We start from the raw sequence: 22,507 nt of genomic DNA, 5'->3' as shown, positions 1-22,507 counted from the left end.
TCCTGAAGCACTTTGTATTTATCTCTATTAGAAACTTTTATCACATTACTGTGTTATATGTGTGTACATACTGTATCTATTTCTGAAGACTGAGAAGTTCTTGAATGAAGGTACCATATTGTAATTATATTTGTTTTAAGCTCCAGTAATTGCCACCATACTTTGTATAATGTCAGCTCTTGCTAAAGGCATGTTAAAATGATCAATAAATGAATGAGTGTGACAAATATTAATTTACTTGGTAGGGATTGCTGAATTTCTCTCTGGTGCCAAGAAATTTGCTTTTACTTCTTGGACCTTTGTCCTAAAATATGTATCTAGCATTGAGTTAGAATACACGGAATGTTTAAAATGAGAATAAATTGGTCTGATTTGTACATCACTAGTACTTTGCATTATTTGGTGTTTAAAAAAATGTTTCTCACCCAAAATATAATTCATATATAAGAAATAAACATCATATGAAAATTAAATCTATTCTCAATATAGTTTGATGAGACTATTAAATACTTTGGCGTAATCCTTAATCCTTATTTTCATTTTTATTGTTTAAGTAAGAAATATCCTTATTTATATCTGATTTGTATCACAGTTCATTAAGTAATTGATGTTGCCTTTTTGTTTCAGCTAAACCATTTACTTCTAAAGTGAAACAGATGCGATTACATAGAGAAGACTTTGAAATATTAAAGGTGATTGGTCGAGGGGCTTTTGGAGAGGTAAGAGATAAAGATTTTATAGAAGATCTGATAATTGTTTTGCAAGCTATTTTATACAGTCTGTGAGAGAATTTAACTGAAATATTATTTACTTGGTGTTGTAACTGATATCATTGATCAGAAATCATTAAACTTCTGAATGAAGTCTTTCTACATGGAATTTTTTTCCAAGATATTTCTGTTTTTCATATGTCATTGAAGTTTGAGTATGTTTCTGTACTCTCTTCTGTTCCATTGGTCTGTTTGTCTCTCACTGCCTTAAATTACTTTAGTTTAAGAAGTCTTGATATCTGGTAGTGTGTATACTCTAACTTCCTCCCTCTTCTCCTCTGTTCTTGGCCCTTTATATTTTCATATAATTTTAGAATAAGTGTTTCAGTTTTTACCTACTCTTAAAAATCCACATCCACACCCAGCACCCACACATCTGCTGGAATTTTGATTAGGATTGCCCTGAAACTAGAGATTACTTTGTAGATAATTGACATCTTAACAATATTGAGTCAGCCATCCATGAACATGGTATATGCCTCCATTTATTTAGGGCTTTATAAATTTAACACACTAATTATTTGTAGTTTCCATTCAGTAGAGTGGATTTATACATCTTTCAGCAGATTTATTCCTAGGTATGTGATATTCTTTATGTTATTTTAATTAGAATTATTGGTTAAGTTTCATTTTCTAATTGTTTTTGCTAGTAGTTAGACACAATTGAATTCTGTTTATTGACCTCATACCCAGCAACCTCGCTAATTTTACTTTTAAAATCATGAATTGTGTTGGATTTTAATAAAATGCTTTATCAGCATCTTTTGAGACACTCAGGCTTTTCTCCTTTACTCTGTTAACGTGTTGAGTTACACTGGTTTATTTTCAATGTGAAACTAACCTTGCATTTCTAAAATAAGCCAACTTTGTTGGGATGTATTATCCTTTTAATTTACCTTTGGACTCAGTTTGCTATTTGTGTGTGTTGTTTGTGTTTTCGATCTTTGAGAGAAATTGGCCTGTAATTTTCCTACTTATCACATCCTGATCAGATTTTGGTATCTTGGTTATTCTGGCCTCATAAAAAGAGGGAGTATTTCCTTTTTTACTGTTCTTTAGAGGAGTTTGAGAAGATTGTTATTATTTCTTTCTTATATGCTTAGAAGATTTCACTGGTGAAGCCATTTGAGCCTGGAGGTTCCTAGAGAGAGAGTTTTAAATTATATAATTAATTTTTTAAATTGAAATTGAACTATTTGGATATTTTGTATAGATGTGTCAGTTTTGCTAGGTTCATCCATGTCATCTGATTTTTCATATTTATTACTATATTGGCCGTTTGCACTTCTCATTTTTTTCATTTGTTATACTTAGCGGTTTATCAATTCTGTTATTTTTTCAATGAATTAACTTTTGCCCTTTGTATTTTTCTATGGTAGATTTGTTTTCTGTTTCATTAATTTCTGCTTTTATCTTTTAATGTTCTTTTCTCCCTTTGGTTTCAACTTGCTGTTCTTTTTCTAACTTTTTGAGTTAGATGCTCAGAGCATTGATTTCTAGATCTTTTCAGATGTGCTATACTTTTTCCTCTAAGCAGCTTTAGCTATAGCAAAGTTCTGATATGTCATATTTTCATTATAGAGTTCCTCAAAATACAATGTGATTTCCAATGTGATTTTAAATTTCTGTTATGGTTTTTTTGATCTATGATTTTAGAAGTTTATCGCTCCATCTCTAAGTATTTGGAGGGTTTTTAGTTATATTTCTGTTTTTGAGTTATAATGTAATTCCAGAGCAGTCAGAGAATATACATTGTCTGATTTCAAGTCTTTGAAATTTGCTGTGCAGTGTTCTGTAAATATCAGTTAGGTAAAAGACATTAATCTTATTTAAATCCTCCATATCCTTAACTGTTCTCTCTGTGTGATATTTCATTTCCTGAGAGAGGATTTGCTTATTTCTTTCTTATTTTTTTCAGTTTTCACTGATAACAAATATCAAGTTATTATATTTCCCTAGTGATTAACTCTTTTATCATGATGTAATGATCCTTGTTATCTCTAAGTAATGCTTTTTGAGTTAAACTTTACTTAATCTGATGTTAGTAGAATGATTCTAGCTCTTTTTATTAGTCTTCTGCATTAAATATCTTGCTCCACCCTGTTAGTTTCAGCTATTACTTTATACGTTTAGTGTTAAGTAGAATATAGTTTTTATTTTTTGATCTAGTCTGATAATGTCTTATCTTTAATTGGAGTGTAGTCAGTTGACATTTAATGTAATTACATTACATATTACTATTTGTTTTCTGTTTGTCTTGTCCATTCTGTATTATGTTTCTCTCAATTCTTGGATTAACTGAATATTTTAAATTATTCTTTCCCCCTTCTATTCATTTCTGAGTTGTACCTTCTTTTATTGGTTTCCCTAGAGATTGCCACTTGTATTCTTGGTAAATTTGTATTTTGCCAGTTCTCATTTACCCAAATTTACCTTTCATTGTCATTAGCTCTACATATATTTGAAACCCCAAAAGATACGATTATAGTGTCCCTATTCATTTTAGCTTTACCCGTGTATTTACATTTTTTCTTACTCTTCACGTTCACATACTTATTTATATTCATATACTTGTCTTTGATATAATTTTCCTTTTGACTTAAAAATTCCCTTTAGTATTTTGCCAAGTCTGCTGAGATAAATTATCTGCATTTTCTGTCTGAAGATACATTTATTTTGAGGTCTTAAAAAAATTGTGTTATATACACACATAGCTTAATGGATTTGTACATTTGCATGAACTTCTGTAACTATTATGCAGATCAAGATAGGCTCCCATTGCCCCCTCTATGTGGATAACCACCTTCTCATTAACCATCTATTCTGACTTCTATAATTATAGATATATTTTGCCTGTTTTTGAATGCTATATTAGTGGAATTATATAATATATATTCTTTTGTTTCTGTCTTCTTTTGCTCAATATTATGCTTGTGTGATTCATTTTTGTTTTTTATTGGTTCAAAGTATTCCTCTATATGAATATACCACAAGTATTTTATCCATACTAGTGTTGGTAGGTATTCAAGTTTATAGTTTTTGGCCACTGTTAATAATGTTGTTATGAACATTCATGTACATGTCTTTTGGGAGGTAGAAGCACTCATCTGTGTTTGATATAACCCTAGTGGAATTTCTGGGTTGCATGTTAGGCATATTTAGTCTTAGTTGGTAGTGCCAAATAATATCCCAATTGGTTTTCAATGTGTACTCTGACCAACAGTGTATTAAGGTCCCAGTTGCTTCACAACCTCACCAACACTTGCATCATTTTTTAAACTTTGGACATTTTTTGGTGGATGAGTAGTGGTATTGGATTGTGATTTCATTTTACATTTCCTAATAACTCTTAAAGTTGAGCCCATTTTCATATTACTTCATATAACTTGGATATCATTTTTCATAAGTGCACATTTTGGGATTGGGGGAGTGGGAGCAGGTGGGTGTGTTGTCTGACTTACTGGTATATTCTGGATACAAGTCCTTTGTTGGAAGTGTGTGTGTGAGTGTGTGTGTGTGTGTGAGTGTGTGTGTGTGTGTGTGTGTGTGTGTGTGTGTGTGTATTAAACAAAATGTCTTCCTGTGTGTGGCTTGGCTTTTCCCTCTCTGTATAGATCTTTTATGGAAGAGAAGATCTTAGTTTTGGTGAAGTACATTTAATTAAGCTTTTCTTTATGATTAGTGCTTTTTTGTGTTCGTTAAAAAAGTTATTTTCTACTCTGAAGGTCATGAAGATATTTTCCTCTGTTATCTTATGTAATCTATAAAAAAAAATCTTTTTCATTTAGGTCTGTGATCCGTCTGGTATTATTTTGTGTTTTGTGAGGTATAGGTCAAGGTTCATTTTATTCTTTGTGGGTTTCTCAGCATCATTTATTTAAAGACTACTTTTTCTACATTTGATTGCAAAGGAACTTCCATTGTGAATCAGCTGACCCTATATGTGTTACTTTTATTAATTTTTAATAGTTTTTAATGTAGAATTCTTGTTCATGTTTCATTAAATTTATTTATCAGTCTTTGACGTTTGTTGATGAGCCTGTAAATGATATTTTTAGATTTCATTTTGTAACCATGTTGCTAGACTAGAAATACAATTAATTTTTGTGTAGTGATTTTGTATTTAAGCATCTTGATATATTAACTTATTAATTCTAGTTCATAAATTTAAAAGATTTTTCATATACACAGTCATACCATTTCCAAATAATGACAGCTTTTTTTCTTTCTTTTGTTATACTTGTTATTTCTTTTTCCTGTATTATTACAATAGAGAGTTTCTTCCTTAAAATATTAAATTCAGTTGTTGAAAATCAATTTTTTTCTGGTTTGTGATTTCAGGGGTAAGTATGAAGTTTGGAACAGCTTTTTAAAAAAAAATTGTTACTCTTTTTTTAGGTTAAGGAAGTTACTCTTTTTTAGGTAAAGGAAGTTTTCCTTTTAGTCCTAGTCTGTTGAGAGCTTTTATCATGCATTAGAGTTAACTTTTTTTTTTGTTTTTTTTTTTTAACATCTTTATTGGGGTATAATTGCTTTACAATGGTGTGTTAGTTTCTGCTTTATAACAAAGTGAATCAGTTATACATATACATATGTTCCCATATCTCTTCCCTCTTGCATCAGAGTTAACTTTTATTAAAAGCTTTTTTTAATATCTCTTTTGATGATATGATTTGACCTCTGTATTTAGTTAATGTGGAAATAATATTAATTTTTAAATATACCAATATTGGATTACTATATAAATCCAGTTGTTCCTTATGTATTCTTTTAGTATATTGTTGGTTTTGATTTGCTAATATTTTGTTTACCATTTTTTTTTTTGTTATGTGCATGAAAAAGATTGAACTTTATTTTACCTATCTTTTAATTTCCTTATATTTTTAAAATGTTATGCTTAGCTCATAAGACAATTTGGGAAGTATTTGCGCTTTCTCAATTTTCTGAGTTTGAGAATATTATTATTTCCTTAAATGTTTGGAAAAATTCTCTGGTGAGTCCATCTAGACTAGGAGTGCAATTTTTATTTGGTTTGTTTACATCTTTTGAGGTAAATTGTATATATGTTGAAATACACCAATTGTTTATGTACAGTTCCATGAGTTTTGACAAATGGATTCACCCTTATCAAGATACAGAATATTTCCATCACCCTAAGAAGTTCCCTTTCCTGTTACTTCCCCATAACGTCCATCAAGTGGCAACCACTGTTCTAAATTTTAACTATGGATTAGTTTTGGCCGTTTGAAAATTTCATATAAATGGAAATCATACCATATGTACTCTTTTGTGTCTGGCCTCTTTTACTCAGAATAATGTCTGTGAAATCCATTCTTGTGATCAAATGTAGTAATACTTTTTATTGCTGATTAGTAAGCTATATACCACTATCCTTCTATTGATGAACATTTGTATTGTTTCTCATTTTTGGCTGTTAGGATTAAAACTGTTGTGAATATTTTTGTACAAGTTTTTATGGAAATACGTTTTCATTTTCCTTGGATAAATACCTAGGAGTGGAACTGGTATGTTAAGTGGTAGGTGCATATTTAAATTTAAAAGAAACTGGCACATTTTTTCCAGTGGGGTTGTACCATTTTATATTCCCACCAGTTCCATGTTCTCACCAATATTTTTTTGTTAGTCTTTTAAATTTCAGTCATTCTAATGGGTGTGTAATAGTATCTCATGGTCTTAAATTGCATTGTTATGTGGATTTGTGTTATATATCAACATAATGATGAGCTTTTGTGTGCTTATTCACCATTCTTATATCCTCCTTTGTGAAGTATACGTTCAGATATTTTGCTCATTAAAAAAAATGAGGTATTTGTCATCATTGAGTTGTAAGAATTCTTCATATTTTATATTTATAAATGTCTTTTGTCAGATGTATGTTTTGTCAATATTTTCTCAAAGGCTGCATAGCTTGCCTGTTAATTTTCTTAAAAATGTCTTCTGATGAGCAGAAGTTTTAAATTTTGGTTTAATTTTATCAGTTTTTTCTCTTACGGTTATTATTTTCCATGTTCTTTGTAAGAAATTCTTATTTATATCTAGGTCACAGATATTTACCTATGTTTTTTTCCTAAAACCTTTATGGTTTTAGCTCTTATGTTTAGATTGGTGATTCATTTCAAATTAATTCATGTGTGATGTGAGATAGGGATCGAGGTTCATTTTTTTCCATATGGATATCCAGTTGTTTCAGCACAATTTGTTGAAAAGGCTGTTTCTCCTCTATTGAATTACTTCAGTACCTTTGTCAAAAAAGTCAGTTGACCATATAAATGTTGATCTACTTCTGCTATTTCTATTCTATTTCACCGATATCTTTGTCTGTTCTTATGTCAGTACCACACAATCTTGATTCTGTAGCTTTATACTGTAGAGTTGAGAGTATGTAATGAAGTCTGAGTGTAAGTCCTCCTTCTTTGTTCTTTTGCAAAATTGTCTTAACTATTTGAAGACTTTTGCATTATTATATAAATTTTAGAATCACTGTGTCAGTTTCCATAAAAGCCTAGTGGTATTGAAATTTAGTTTGCATTCAGTTTATAGATCAATTTTGTGAGGACTGACATCTAAACAAGCATGAGTCTACTAGTTAGTCCATGAACAAGGCATTTTTCTTTATCTTTTAAGGTCTATTTTAATTTTACTCAAAATTTTTTTGTAATTTCAGTGTACAGGTCTTGTTCATAATTTGTTAAATTTATTGCTAAATTTTTAATTTTTTTGATGCTATGCTAAATGACATTTAAAATTTTATATTTCAAATAGTATGCTGTTGGTATGTAGATACACCACTCATTTTTTTTTTAACATCTTTATTGGAGTATAACTGCTTTACAATGGTTTGTTAGTTTCTGCTGTATAACAAAGTAAATCAGCTATATGTGTACAGATATCCCCATATCCCCTTCCTCTTGCATCTCCCTCCCACCCTCCCTATCCCTCCCCTCTAGGTGGTCACAAAGCACTGAGCTGATCTCCCTGTGCTATGTATACCACTCATTTTTGTATATGACTTTATTTTCTAAATTCATTTATTATTATTTAAATAGTTTTTTGTTGTTTTGGTTGCTACTTTCTTAGTTGTTCTGTGTAAACAATCGTATTGTCTGAGAAAAGGACAATCATACTGTCCTTTTCACTTTCCAGACTTTATACATTCTATTTCTTTATGTTGACTTATTATACTAATTTGGACCTCTAATACAATGTCGAATAGGTGTCATGAGGGTATATATCCTTACTTTATTCCTGAATTCAGGGAGAAAGGATTTAGTGTTTGACTAGTAAGTATGATGTTAATTGTAGGTGTTTTTGAGGGAACCCTTTATCTGATTGAAGAAGTTGTCTTCTATTACTAGTTTGCTGAGAATTTAATAATCATATGGATTTGCTCTTTTATTATGTAAATTTGGTGTGCTACTTTGATTGACTTTTTTTTTTTGCGGTACGCGGGTCTCTCACTGCCGTGGCCTCTCCCGTCGCTGAGCACAGGCTCCGGACGCACAGGCCCAGCGGCCATGGCTCACGGGCCCAGCCACTCCGCGGCATGTGGGATCCTCCTGGACCGGGGCACGAACCTGCGTCCCCTGCACCGGCAGGCGGACCCTCAACCACTGCGCCATCAGGGAAACCCTGATTGACTTTTTTAATAGGCTTTGATTTTTAGAGCAGTTTTATGTCCACAGCAAAACTGAGTGCAAAGTACACAGAGTTCCTATATACCCGTTGACCTTGCACATGTGCAGCCTCTCCCACTATCAGCCTACCACACAAGGTGGTATATATGTTACAACTGATGGATCTACATTGACACATCATCAGCTAAAGTCTATAGTTTACATTAGGGTTCCCTCTTGGTGTTGTATTATATATTGTATGGGTTTGGACAAATGTATAGTTACAACCTATCCACCATTTTAGTATTATACATAATAGTTTCACTGCCTTAAAAATCCTCTGTGCTTTGCCAGTCCATCCCTTCCTTCCCCTAACCTCTAGCCACCAGTGATCTTTTTCCTGTCTCCATAGTTTTGCCTTTTCCTGAATGTCATAGAGTTGAAATCATACAGTAATGTAGTCTTTTCAGATTGGCTTATTCCACGTGGTAATAGGCATTTCGTTTCCTTCATGTCTTTTTATTGCTTTTACCACTGAATAATATTTCATTGTTTGAATGTACCACTGCTTATTTACCCATTTACCTACTGAAGGACATCTTTGTTTTCTTCCAAGTTTTGGCAATTATGAATAAAGCTGCTGTAAACATTCATGTGCAGGTTGATGTGATGTGTGGACATCAATTTTCAATTCATTTGCATAAATACCAAGGAGCAGAATTGCTGGATCTTATGGTAAGAGCATTATTTAAGTTTTGTAAGAAACCAACAAACTCTCTTCCAAAGTGGCTGTACCATTTTGCATTCCCACTGGCAGAATGAGAGTTCCTGTTGCTCCACATCCTCACCAGCATTTAGGAGTTGTCAGTATTTTGAATTTTGGCCATTCTGTTAGGCATGTAGTGGTATCTCATGGTTGTTTTAACTTGCAGTTCCCTAGATGATGTTGAGCATCTTTTCATTTGCTTATTTGCCATCTGTATATCTTCTTTGGTAAGGTGTATATTGAATCTTTAACTCATGTTTTAATGGAATGGTTTTTTTATTATTTAAAAAAAAATTTTTTTTTTACATCTTTATTGGAGTACAATTGCTTTACAGTGGTGTGTTATTTTCTGCTTTATAACAAAGTGAATCAGTTATACATATATGTTCCCATATATCTTCCCTCTTGTGTCTCCCTCCCTCCCACCCACCCTATCCCACCCCTCTAGGTGGTCACAAAGCACTGAGCTGATCTCCCTGTGCTATGCGGCTGCTTCCCACTAGCTATCTATTTTAAGTTTGGTAGTGTATATATGTCCATGCCACTCTCTCACTTTGTCACAGCTTACCCTTACCCCTCCCCATATCCTCAAGTCCATTCTCTAGTAGGTCTGTGTCTTTATTCCTGCCTTACCCCTAGGTTCTTCATGACATTCTTTTTTTCCTTAGATTCCATATATATGTGTTAGCATACGGTATTTGTCTTTCTCTTTCTGACTTCACTCTGTATGACAGACTCTAGGTCCATCCACCTCACTACAAATAACTCAATTACGTTTCTTTTTATGGCTGAGTAATATTCCAGTGTATATATGTGCCACATCTTCTTTATCCATTCATCCAATGATGGACACTTAGGTTGTTTCCATCTTCTGGCTATTGTAAATAGAGCTGCAATGAACATTTTGGTGCATGACTCTTTTTGAATTATGGTTTTCTCAGGGTATATGCCCAGTGGTGAGATTGCTGGGTCATGTGGTAGTTCTATTTGTAGTTTTCTAAGGAACCTCCATACTGTTCTCCATAGTGGGTGTACCAATTCACATTCCCACCAGCAGTGCAAGAGTGTTCCCTTTTCTCCACACCCTCTCCAGCATTTATTGTTTGTAGATTTTTTGATGATGGCCATTCTGACCAGTGTGAGATGATACCTCATTGTAGTTTTAATTTGCATTTCTCTAATGATTAATGATGTTGAGCATTCTTTCATGTGTGTGTTGGCAGTCTGTATATCTTCTTTGGAGAAGTGTCTATTTAGGTCTTCTGCCCATGTTTGGATTGGGTTGTTTGTTTTTTTGTTATTGAGCTGCATGAGCGGCTTGTAAATTAGGAGATTAATCCTTTGTCAGTTGCTTCATTTGCAAATATTTTCTCCCATTCTGAGGGTTGTCTTTTGGTCTTGTTTATGGTTTCCTTTGCTGTGCAAAAGCTTTGAAGTTTCATTAGGTCCCATTTGTTTATTTTTATTTCCATTTCTCTAGGAGGTGGGTCAAAAAGGATCTTGCTGTGGTTTATGTCATAGAGTGTTCTGCCTATGTTTTCCTCTTAAGAATTTGATAGTGTCTGGCCTTACATTGAGGTCTTTAATCCATTCTGAGCTTATTTTTGTGTATGGTGTTAGGGGGAGTGTTCTAATCTCATACTTCTACATGTACCTTCCAGTTTTCCCAACACCACTTATTGAAGAGGCTGTCCTTTCTCCACTGTACATTCCTGCCTCCTTTATCAAAGATAAGGTGACCATATTGCATGGGTTTATCTCTGGGGTTTCTATCCTGTTCCATTGATCTATATTTCTGTTTTTGTGCCAGTACCATACTGCCTTGATTACTGTAGCTTTGTAGTATAGTCTGAAGTCAGGGAGCCTGATTCCTCCAGCTCTGTTTTTCGTTCTCAAGATTGCTTTGGCTATTCGGGGTCTTTTGTGTTTCCATACAAATTGTGAAATTTTTTGTTCTAATTCTGTGAAAAATGCCAGTGGTAGTTTGATAGGGATTGCAGTGACTCTGTAGATTGCTTTGGGTAATAGAGTCATTTTCACAATGTTGATTCTTCCAATCCAAGAACATGGTATATCTCTCCATCTGTTTCTATCATCTTTAATTTCCTTCATCAGTGTCTTATAATTTTCTGCGTACAGGTCTTTTGTCTCCTTAGGTAGGTTTATTCCTAGATATATTATTCTTTTTGTTGCAGTGGTAAATGGGAGTGTTTTCTTGATTTCACTTTAATATTTTTCATCCTTAGTGTATAGGAATGCCAGAGATTTCTGTGCATTAATTTTGTATCCTGCTACTTTACCAAATTCATTGATTAACTCTAGTAGTTTTCTGGTAGCATCTTTAGGATTCTCTATGTATAGTCTCATGTCATCTGCAAACAGTGACAGCTTTACTTCTTCTTTTCTGATTTGGATTCCTTTTATTTCCTTTTCTTCTCTGATTGCTGTGGCTAAAACTTCCAAAACTATGTTGAATAAGAGTGGTGAGAGTGGGCAACGTTGTCTTGTTCCTGATCTTAGTGGAAATGCTTTCAGTTTTTCACCATTGAGGACAATGTTGGCTGTGGGTTTGTCTTATATGGCCTTTATTATGTTGAGGAAAGTTCCGTCTATGCCTACTTTCCGGAGGGTTTTTATCATAAATGAGTGTTGAAGTTTGTCGAAAGCTTTCTCTGCATCTATTGAGATGACCATATGGTTTTTCTCCTTCAATTTGTTAATATGGTGTATCACATTGATTGATTTGCATATATTGAAGAATCCTTGCATTCCTGGAATGAACCCCACTTGATCATGCTGTATGATCCTTTTAATGTGCTGTTGGATTCTGTTTGCTAGTATTTTGTTGAGGGTTTTTGCATCTATGTTCATCAGTGATATTGGCCTGTAGTTTTCCTTCTTTGTGACATCCTTGTCTGGTTTTGGCATCAGGGTGATGGTGGCCTCATAGAATGAGTTTGGGAGTGTTCCTCCCTCTGCTATATTTTAGAAGAGTTTGAGAAGGATAGGTGTTATCTCTTCTCTAAATGTTTGATAGAATTCGCCTGTGAAGCCATCTGGTCCTGGGCTTTTGTTTGTTGGAAGATTTTTAATCACAGTGTCAATTTCAGTGCTTGTGATTGGTCTGTTCATATTTTCTATTTCTTCCTGATTCAGTCTTGGCAGGTTGTGCATTTCTAAGAATTTGTCCATTTCTTCCAGGTTGTCCATTTTATTGGCATAGAGTTGCTTGTAGTAATCTCTCATGATCTGTCGTATTTCTGCAGTGTCAGTTGTTACTTCTCCTTTTTCATTTCTAATTCTATTGATTTGAGTCTTCTCCCTTTTTTTCTTGATGAGTCTGGCTAATGGTTTATCAATTTGTTTATCTTCTCAAAGAACCAGCTTTTAGGGAAGCAGCTGCATGGCACGGGGATATTGGCTCGGTGCTCTGTGACAGCCTGGAGGGGTGGGATAGGGAGGGTGGGAGGGAGGGAGACGCAAGAGGGAAGAGATATGGGAACATATGTATATGTATAACTGATTCACTTTGTTATAAAGCAGAAACTAACACACCATTGTAAAGTAATTATACCCCAATAAAGATGTTAATAAAAAAAAAAAAAAAAAAAAAAAGAACCAGCTTTTAGTTTTATTGATCTTTGCTATCGTTTCCTTCATTTCTTTTTCATTTATTTCTGATCTGATCTTTATGATTTCTTTCCTTCTGCTAACCTTGGGGTTTTTTAATTCTTCTTTCTCTAATTGCTTTAGGTTCAAGGTTAGGTTGTTTATTCGAGATGTTTCCTGTTTCTTAAGGTAGGATTGTATTGCTATAAACTTCCCTCTTAGAACTGCTTTTGCTGCATCCCATAGGTTTTGGGTCATCGTGTCTCCATTGTCATTTGTTTCTAGGTATTTTTTGATTTTCTCTTTGATTTCTTCAGTGATCACTGTTATTAAGTAGTGTATTGTTTAGCCTCCATGTGTTTGTATGTTTTACAGATCTTTTCCTGTAATTGATATCTAGTCTCATAGCATTGTGGTTGGAAAAGGTACTTGATACGATTTCAATTTTCTTAAATTTAGCAAGGCTTGATTTGTGACCCAAGATATGATCTATCCTGGAGAATGTTCCATGAGCACTTGAGAAAAATGTGTATTCTGTTGTTTTTGGATGGAGTGTCCTATAAATATCAATTAAGTCCATCTTGTTTAATGTATCATTTAAAGCTTGTGTTTCCTTATTTATTTTCATTTTGGATGATCTGTCCATTGGTGAAAGTGGAGTGTTAAAGTCCCCTACTATGAATGTGTTACTGTTGATTTCCCCTTTTATGGCTGTTAGTATTTGCCTTATGTATTGAGGTGCTCCTATGTTGCGTGCATAAATATATGCAATTGTTATATCTTCTTCTTGGATGGATCCCTTGATCATTATGTAGTGTCCTCCTTTGTTTCTTCTAACAGTCTTTATTTTAAAGTCTATTTTGTGTGATATGAGAATTGCTACTCCAGCTTCCTTTTGGTTTCCATTTGCATGGAATATCTTTTTCCATCCTCTCAATTTCAGTCTGTATGTGTCCCTAGTTCTGAAGTGGGTCTCTTGTAGACAGCATATATATGGGTCTTGTTTTTGTATCCATTCAGCCAGTCTGTGTTTTTGGTGGGAGCATTTAATCCGTTTACATTTAAGGTAATTATCGATATGTATGTTCCTATTCCCATTTTCTTAATTGTTTTGGGTTTGTTATTGTAGGTCTTTTCCTTCTCTTGTGTTTCTTGCCTAGAGAAGATCCTTTAGCATTTGTTGTAAAGCTGGTTTGGTGGTGCTGAACTCTCTCAGCTTTTGCTTGTCTGTAAAGGTGTTAATTTCTCCATCAGATCTGAATGAGATCCTTGCTTGGTAGAGTAATCTTGGTTGTAGGTTTTTCTCCTTCATCACTTTAAATATGTCCTGCCAGTCCCTTCTGGCTTGCAGAGTTTCTGCTGAAAGATCAGCTGTTAACCTTATGGGGATTCCCTTATGTGTTATTTGTTGTTTTTCCCTTGCTGCATTTAATATGTTTTCTTTGTATTTAATTTTTTTTTCCTTTGGTACATGGGCCTCTCACTGTTGTGGTCTCTCCTGTTTCGGAGCACAGGCTCCGGATGCGCAGGCTCAGCAGCCATGGCTCATGGGCCCAGCCGCTCCGCGGCACGTGGGATATTCCCAGACTGGGGCACGAACCTGTGTCCCCTGCATCGGCAGGCGGACTCTCAACCACTGCGCCACCAGGGAAACCCTTTGTATTTAATTTTTGAAAGTTTGATTAATATGTGTCTTGGCCTGTTTCTCCTTGAATTTATCCTGTATGGGTCTCTCTGTGCTTCCTGGACTTGATTAACTATTTCCTTTCCCATATTAGGGAAGTTTTCAACTATAATCTCTTTAAATATTTTCTCAGTCCCTTTCTTTTTCTCTTCTTCTGCAACCCCTGTAATTCGAATATTGGTGGGTTTAATGTTGTCCCAGAGTTCTCTGAGACTGTCCTCAGTTCTTTTCATTCTTTTTTCTTTATTCTGCTCTGCAGTAGTTATTTCCACTAATTTATCTTTCAGGTCACTTATCCGTTCTTCTGCCTCAGTTATTCTGCTATTGAACCCTTCTAGAGTATTTTTAATTTCATTTATTGTGTTGTTCATCATTGCCTGTTTCATCTTTAGTTCTTCTAGGTCCTTGATAAATGTTTCTTGCATTTTGTCTATTCTATTTCCAAGATTTTGGATCATCTTTACTATCATTATTCTGAATTCTTTTTCAGGTAGACTGCCTATTTCCTCTTCATTTGTTAGGTCTGGTGCATTTTTATCTTGCTCCTTTATCTGCTGTGTGTTTTTCTGTCTTCTCATTTTGCTTATCTTACTGTGTTTGGGGTCTCCTTTTTGAAGGCTGCAGGTTCGTAGTTCCCGTTGTTTTTGGTGTCTGTCACTAGTGGCTAAAGTTGGTTCAGTGGGTTGTGTAGGCTTCCTGGTGGAGGGGACTAGTGCCTGTGTTCTGGTGGATGAGGCTGGATCTTGTCTCTCTGGTGGGCAGGTCCACGTCTGGTGGTGTGTTTTGGGGTGTCTGTGGACTTATTATGATTTTAGGCAGCCTCTCTGCTAATGGGTGGGGTTGTGTTCCTGTCTTGCTAGTTGTTTGGCGTAGTGTGTGCAGCACTGTTGCTTGCTGGCTGTCGAGTGAAGATGGGTGTTGGTGTTGAGATGGAGATCTCTGGGAGATTTTCGCCGCTTGATATTATGTGGAGCTGGGAGGTCTCTTGTGGACCAGTGTCCTGAAGTTGGCTCTCCACCTCAGAGGCACAGCACTGACTCCTGGCTGCAGCACCAAGAGCCTTTCATCCACACGGCTCAGAATAAAAGGGAGAAAAAGTGGAAACAAAGGAAGGAAGGAAGGAAGGAAGGAAGGAAGAGGATAAAATAAAATAAAATAAAAATATAATAAAATAAAGTTATTAAAATAAAAAATAATTGTTAAGAGAAAAATTTCTTTAAAAGTAAAAAAAAAAAAAACAAAAACAAAAAACCCCCTCCAAAAACGGACGGATAGAACCCTAGCATAAATGGTGAAAGGAAAGCTATTCAGACAAAATCTCACACAGAAGCATACACATACACAGTCACAAAAAGAGGAAAAGGGTAAGAAATAATAAATCTTGCTCTCAAAGTCCACCTCCTCAATTTGGGATGATTCGTTGTCTATTCATGTATTCCACAGATGCAGGTACATCAAGGTGATTGTGGAGGTTTAATCCGCTGCTCCTGAGGCTGCTGGGAGAGATTTCCCTTTCTCTGTTCGGACAGCTTCCGGGGCTCTGTTTTGGATTTGGCCCCGCCTCTACGTGTAGGTCGCCGGAGGGCGTCTGTTCTTCACTCAGACAGGACGAGGTTAAAGCAGCCGCTGATTTGGGGGCTCTGGCTCACTCAGGCCGGGGGGAGGGAGGGGCACGGAGTGCGGGGCGGGCCTGCGGTGGCAGAGGCCAGCATGACATTGCACCAGCCTGAGGTGCGCCGTACGTTCTCTTGGGGAAGTTGTCCCTGGATCCCGGGACCCTGGCAGTGGCAGGCTGCACAGGCTCCCTGGAAGTGGGGTGTGGATAGTGACCTGTGCTCGCACACAGGGTTCTTGGTGGCGGCAGCAGCAGCCTTAGCGTCTCATGCCCGTCTCTGGGGTCTGCGCTGTTAGCCGCGGCTCGCGCCTGTCTCTGGAGCTCCTTTTAAGCAGCGCTCTTAATCCTCTCCCTCGTGCACCAGGAAGCAAAGAAGGAAGAAAAAGTCTCTTGACTCTTCGGCAGGTCCAGACTTTTCCCCGGACTCCCTCCCGGCTAGCCGTGGTGCGCTAACCCCCTGCAGGCTGTGTTCACACCGCCAACCCCAGTCCTCTCCCCGTGCTCCCGAGCCTCAGCTCCCAGCCCCGCCCGCCCCGGCAGGTTAGCAGACAAGCCTCTCGGCCTGGTGAGTGCCGGTCGGCCCCGATCCTTTGTGCGGGAATCTCTCCGCTTTGCCCTCTGCACCCCTGTTGCTGTGCTCTCCTCCGCGGCTCCGAAGCTTTCCGCCTCCGCCACCCGCAGTCTCCACCAGTGAAGGGGCTTCCTAGTGTGTGGAAAGCTTTCCTGCTTCACAGCTCCTTCCCACTGGTGCAGGTCCCGTCCCTATTCTTTTGTCTCTGTTTTTTGTTTTGCCCTACCCAGGTACGTGGGGAGTTTCTTGCCGTTTGGGAGGTCTGAGGTCTTCTGCCCTCGTTCAGTAGGTGTTCTGTAGGAGTTGTTTCACATGTAGATGTATTTCTGATGTATCTGTGGAGCGGAAGGTGATCTCCGCGTCTTACTCTTCTGCCATCTTCCTCCTCTCCTGGTTTGTTTTCTTATTGTTGAATTTTAAGAGTTATTTTTTTCGTGTATTTTAGGTAACAGTCCTTTATCAGATATGTCTTTATCAGATATGTCAATTATTTCTTTCATGAATTATGCCTTTGGTTTTATATAGATTGATTTTCAAATATTAAACTAATCCCTGGGATAAACTCCATTTGGTCATGACTTACTATCCTTTTGAGATATGGCTCTATTCAGTTCCTTAATATTTTAACTGTTTTCATATGTATATTCATGGGGAATGTTGACCTACAATTTTCTTTTTTTATCATGTCTGTGTCAAATATTGACATCAGGGTTATGCTGGACTTATAAAATGAATTGGGGAGTGTTTACTCTTTTTCAGAAAAAATTGTGAATATTTATTTTTATTTATTTATTTATTTCCTTAAATGCTTGATAAAATTTAGCAGTGATCCCATCTGGACTTGAGTTTTTCCTTGTGGGGCATTTAATCCTACTAATTTAACTTCTTAGTGGTTATAGAGCTATTAAGATTTTCTATTTCATCTTTTGTCAGCTTCAGTAAGTTTTGTGTTTCATGGAATTTGTGTATTTCATTTAAGTTTTCAAATGTATAAGGGTTTTCATAATATCTCTGTGTTTTTTTTGTTGTTGTTGTTTGTTTGTTTTTTTTGCTGTACGCGGGCCTCTCACTGTTGTGGCCTCTCCCATTGCGGAGCACAGGCTCCAGACGCACAGGCTCAGTGGCCATGGCTCACGTGCCTAGCCGCTCTGCGGCATGTGGGATCCTCCCGGACCGGGGCACGAACCCGTGTCCCCTGCATCGGCAGGCGGACTCTCAACCACTGCGCCACCAGAGAAGCCCTCTTTTATTTTTTTTATGTCTGTGGAATACAAGGTGATATTCTCTTTCATTGTGCATATTTATAATTTATGTTTTATTTCTCTTCATCAGTCATGTAGAGGTTTTTCAGTGTTGTTAATTATTGAACAGACCTACTTTGGCTTTGTGAATTGTCTATATTTTTGTCTTATTTTTACTTAAAATTTTTTTTAAAAAGTTAAGCAGTTTTAAAATGTTTGTTATTTCCTTCCTTCTATCAATACTTCCTCGGATTTAATTTATTCATGTTCTTCTAGCTTCTCAAGGTAGAAACTTAGATCTTTGAGACAACTGGGTAGCCAATTGGAAAAGTCCATTTGTGGATCCAATTAAAATTCATACCATATATTAGGAGAAAGTACAAATGTATCAAATGTTCAAGTATAAAAAATAAAATAGGGACTTCCCTGGTGGTCCAGTGAGTAAGACTGCGTGCTCCGAATGCAGGGGGCCTGGGTTCGATCCCTGGTTGGGGAGCTAGATCCTGCATGCTGCAACTAAGATCCTGTGTGCCGCGTCTAAGACCCGGTGCAGCCAAAATAAATAAATAAATATTAAAAAAATGCAACACAAGTACCCATCAATGTATTGACTAAGTTATGGTCTGTCTAATGCTGTGTAGCTGCCATAAAAAAATAGTTCAGTGTACTTCTGTGGAGGAATCTCCAGGATACATTGTAAAGTGAAAAAATCAGATGCAGGGGAATATATTGGGTTGGTCAGAAAGTTTGTTGGGGTTTTTCTCTAACATCCCCAGTGAACTTTTTGGCCAACCTGATATATGGTACGCTATCTTTTGTTAAAAAGAGGTAGAAATATTATGATTCTTACTTGTATTTTCATAAAGTGACATTTTAAAGGGACAAGAGGGAATGGGGTACATGCAGAGTGTGAGTGACACTTCTAAGTGGAAACCTTTTTATTTTGTTTTGACTTCTGAAACATGTAAGTGTATCATCTATTTTAAAAATCATGAAAAAATTCTTCCAGGTTGGGATGTACTAATTTGCATGTTCTGTGAATCATTTAAGGAAGAAGCAATTCTAAATTTAAACTTTCTCAGATAACAGAAAGAGGGACCACTGCCCAACTCATTTTATGAGGCTAGAATAATTTTGTTTCTAAAATCTAACTGTATGTTGAGTGAAGGAGGCAACATAAGGAAAAAATGCATATGATTTGATTTTATCACAAAAGTCAGGGTAAGGGTTATCTCTAGCGGGAAGGTGGAAGTTGTGGTCAGGTGGGGCACATGGGGGGTTTCAGCGTTGCTCCAATGTTCTATTTCTTCATCTCAGTTCTATTTTGTTCAGTTTATAATTGTGTTTAACTCTACCTTTGTTTTATTTTCTTTATCTGTGTTCTAATCAATTACAAGTGTTATAAATTAATGAAAGAAGCTATAGTAATCGTGGAATACATGTTCATCTAACAAATTAGCTTTAAAATATATGAAGTAACAACTGATAGAATTTGCATAGGGGAATACAAGAACTTTCAACAGTTGAAGATAGAGCTTTTAACTCTCCTCCGAAATTGGCAAGTTAAGCAGATGAAAAAAATCGAGACTTAGAAGTGTTTATTTTTTGAAGGTGGAACTTTTTAATGGCATAATTATTCCATTCTGTGTTAAAACATTTGGTAGAGCAGTGATTTTAAAAATTGATAAAAACTGGTTTCTCCCAAACTAGTTTCACCAAGGGAATTAGAGGTCAGTTAAATCTGTACCTAGTGGGGACCACCTAGTTTTGTTTTAAGCTATTTCTGTTGGGATTTATACTCTGCAACTAGCACAACAGTTCTTGCCAGTGTTAGAATTGTTCATACTATGATCAGCCCAGGTTCATTGCAAATAAAGCTTCTGATAAAAAAAAAAAAAATCATGCTACAGAAAAGAACAGAGAGGGTATGCAACACTGGAAATTCAACAGATTTAGGGACCAAAGGAAAAAGTGGCTTTCCTCATTTAAAGGGCTGTCTACCATTTCTCCTCTTAACTTACTCCAAACCTCAAAAATAACTACTTGTGAAGAGGTAGTGAATATATGTGGGAATTTAAATCCTTGTTAGGAATTCAGTTTTTCATTTAAACCCGTCACGTTCTCACTCAGTTTTGCTCCTTGGAGATATTGGTTGGGGAAGGTTTGGAGGTTGGTTGTAGCAGGCTTTGGAGCAGCAGACACTTTGTAGAACTAGTCTCTGTGAAAGTCCTTATTAGGAAATTTAAAGGGCGCTCTGCCTCGTCAGCAGTAAGGATCAGTCCACTGATGAGGCTGAGATGTAGCCAGGGTCTGGAGTTATTTTCTGTGTAAGAGAGCTCTTTTTAACCCAGAAAGGATCAATTCAAATCGTATACACAGGTTTGGCCTAGTCTAGTCTTGTCATAGCCACCGTCTACACTCTTCAGTCCTATCTGAACTGAAAAAATAAAAGGAATTTCCACCCTCATGTCCACCTTAACCCAACCTGCCATATTAAAAGCAAAAACAAAAACAGTTTGTGCAGGGCAGGCTGGATAGGCCACAGTAGGCTTAACTTTTTTTCTGGTATTGATCAGTACATGAGAATCTGTCCACTATCTCTGATTTGATTCCACCGTAGTCCTTTCCTTAGAGAATTTGAAGAAGAAATTGTCACTCTGCTCAGTTTTCTAGAGTTGACATCCAGCCATTAGGGGGTGGCATTCTGTACTCTCCAGTCCAGGATGCAGATGGTGTGGCCTCCCTTCATTTCATTTGTGACATGCAGGAAGTTGGCATACACAGGGAAGGTTCCCTCTACTGGGCCATTCTTGTAAATATCGGCTGTGATCTTAAGGGACATAGTAGAAACTGCAGCTGTAGTGCTCGTTATCTTTGTAGGAAGGAGTATAGCCAGGCTCACAGGTCTTGCTGCACTTGGGAGTGTCTCTTCACCTCCATCTCCTGGTAGCTGAGAGCCATTGAAATGGTGCTCACATTGTGGGATAGAATAGGACCTACAGCCTACATGGGCATCATAGAGACCACCAGAGACCTTTCTTGGTCCAGAAATTCCAGGCTCCAGAGGGAAAGCCCCCATGCAGCCATCCCCATACTTCGCAGTAGATGAGCACGTTTTCAGCAGGCATCTCTGTGGGGGCATTCCTACTGGTGTCAATACAGATCTGATCAGAAATGGTTTTTATGGCCCCAAATGCCCAGGAAGAAGCACAGGACTGTTGGCAATGTCTTTTTTAATGTTTAGACAGTTTAGCCACCATTCCTTGGTCGCAAAATGTTTTTGGCATATCCATTTTCTTAGCAACCTGAGGCAGCTTGGATCTATCCAGGAAATGCTTAAAAAGCCCATTCAGTTCATATCACCATTATGGAGGCTGAACAGTTCATCTGCAGGGGTGCAAAATAGGGTCTGCTTGGGATACTAGGCAGCACCATCAGGCAGAAAATGATGGCTAGGGCCCACCACACTTTGGCATCTGGATCCTGGATTTACTGAAGTTGTGGAGACCCTAAACCTGCAGTTGCCATGTCTAATCTCAGTATCTGGTGTCTGGAACCCGAGTCCACCATGTTGCCACTTGGACAAGGTATAAAATATTTTAATGACATGATTGTCATGCTGAACCTAATAGATATATATAGAATTCTCCATCCAGCAGAGAATTACACATTTTTTTCTAGCACATACAGATCCTTCTTAAAATTTACATGTTCTAGCCACAAAGGGTGCTTCAGTAACTTCCAAAAAATCATCATTATGCAGACCATAATCTCTGACCTGAATAAAATACAATAAATATCAGTCAGATAGCTAAAAATGACCCAAATGTTTGCACACTTACAAGCATAGATCATAAGAGGAATTATAAAATAATTAGATATTAATGGAAATGCTGCACTTCAAAGTTTGTGAGATACTTAAAGTGAGATTTATAACTTATAATATATTTACCAGGAAGTAAGAGACTTTGGTAATTGGTATGGACTGAACTGTGTCTCCTTCCCCATGCCCTCAAAAAAAAAGGATATACTGAAGTCCTATCCTCCAGTACTTCAAACTGTGACAGTAATTTGGAAATAGTGTCTTTACGGAGTTAAATTAAAATGAGGTCAGTAGGGTGGGCCCTAATCTAATATAATTGGTGTCTTTATAAGAAGGGAAATTTGGACATAGGCATGGACAGAGGGAAGGTGATGTAAAGACATAGGGGAGAAGTTGTCCATCTCCAGCCAGAGAGAGAGGCCTGGAACAGAACCTTCCTTCACGACTCTCAGAAGGAACCAACCCTGCTGATACCTTGATCTTGGACTTATAGTCTACAGAACTGTGAGAACAAATAAATTTCTGTTGTTTGAGCCACCCAGTCGGTGATACTTCAGTACAGCAGCCCTAGCAAACTAATACAGTAACTAATGAGACAAATATTAATTCAGAAGTTGGAAAAAGAGCTATAGAGTAAACAAAAAGGAAGGAAATAATAAGGCCAGAAATCTCTTAGAGAGTAGATATTATCAAAACCCAAAATTAGTTCTTTAAAAAAGTTAATATATTTAAAAATAGTTGGGTACATGATTTGTTCCATTTCAGAAAAAGCATAAATTTAATATACATCTGTT

The 22,507-nt window shown here is 36.6% G+C and overlaps 1 protein-coding gene across 12 annotated transcripts in view; it reads left to right on the top strand.

Annotated features, from left to right (window-relative positions):
* Positions 1–22,507, top strand: part of CDC42BPA (CDC42 binding protein kinase alpha) — a 323,830-nt gene that overhangs the window by 60,312 nt on the left and 241,011 nt on the right. For 11 of the 12 annotated variants that reach the window (XM_079912211.1, XM_079912203.1, XM_079912202.1 and 8 more), the window contains exon 2: positions 628–719. In XM_079912211.1, coding sequence (XP_079768337.1) covers positions 628–719 — 92 coding nt within the window. Of the gene's footprint in view, positions 1–627; positions 720–8,965; positions 9,140–22,507 lie in introns of those variants that run through there. The other variant, XM_079912209.1, reaches the window with a different exon arrangement.

The sequence above is a fragment of the Stenella coeruleoalba genome (assembly GCF_951394435.1).
Source record: "Stenella coeruleoalba genome assembly, chromosome: 1".
NCBI classification, from domain to species: domain Eukaryota; kingdom Metazoa; phylum Chordata; class Mammalia; order Artiodactyla; family Delphinidae; genus Stenella; species Stenella coeruleoalba.
The sequence above is the reverse complement of the archived record's forward strand: the minus strand, read 5'-3'. Positions and strand labels throughout refer to the sequence as shown.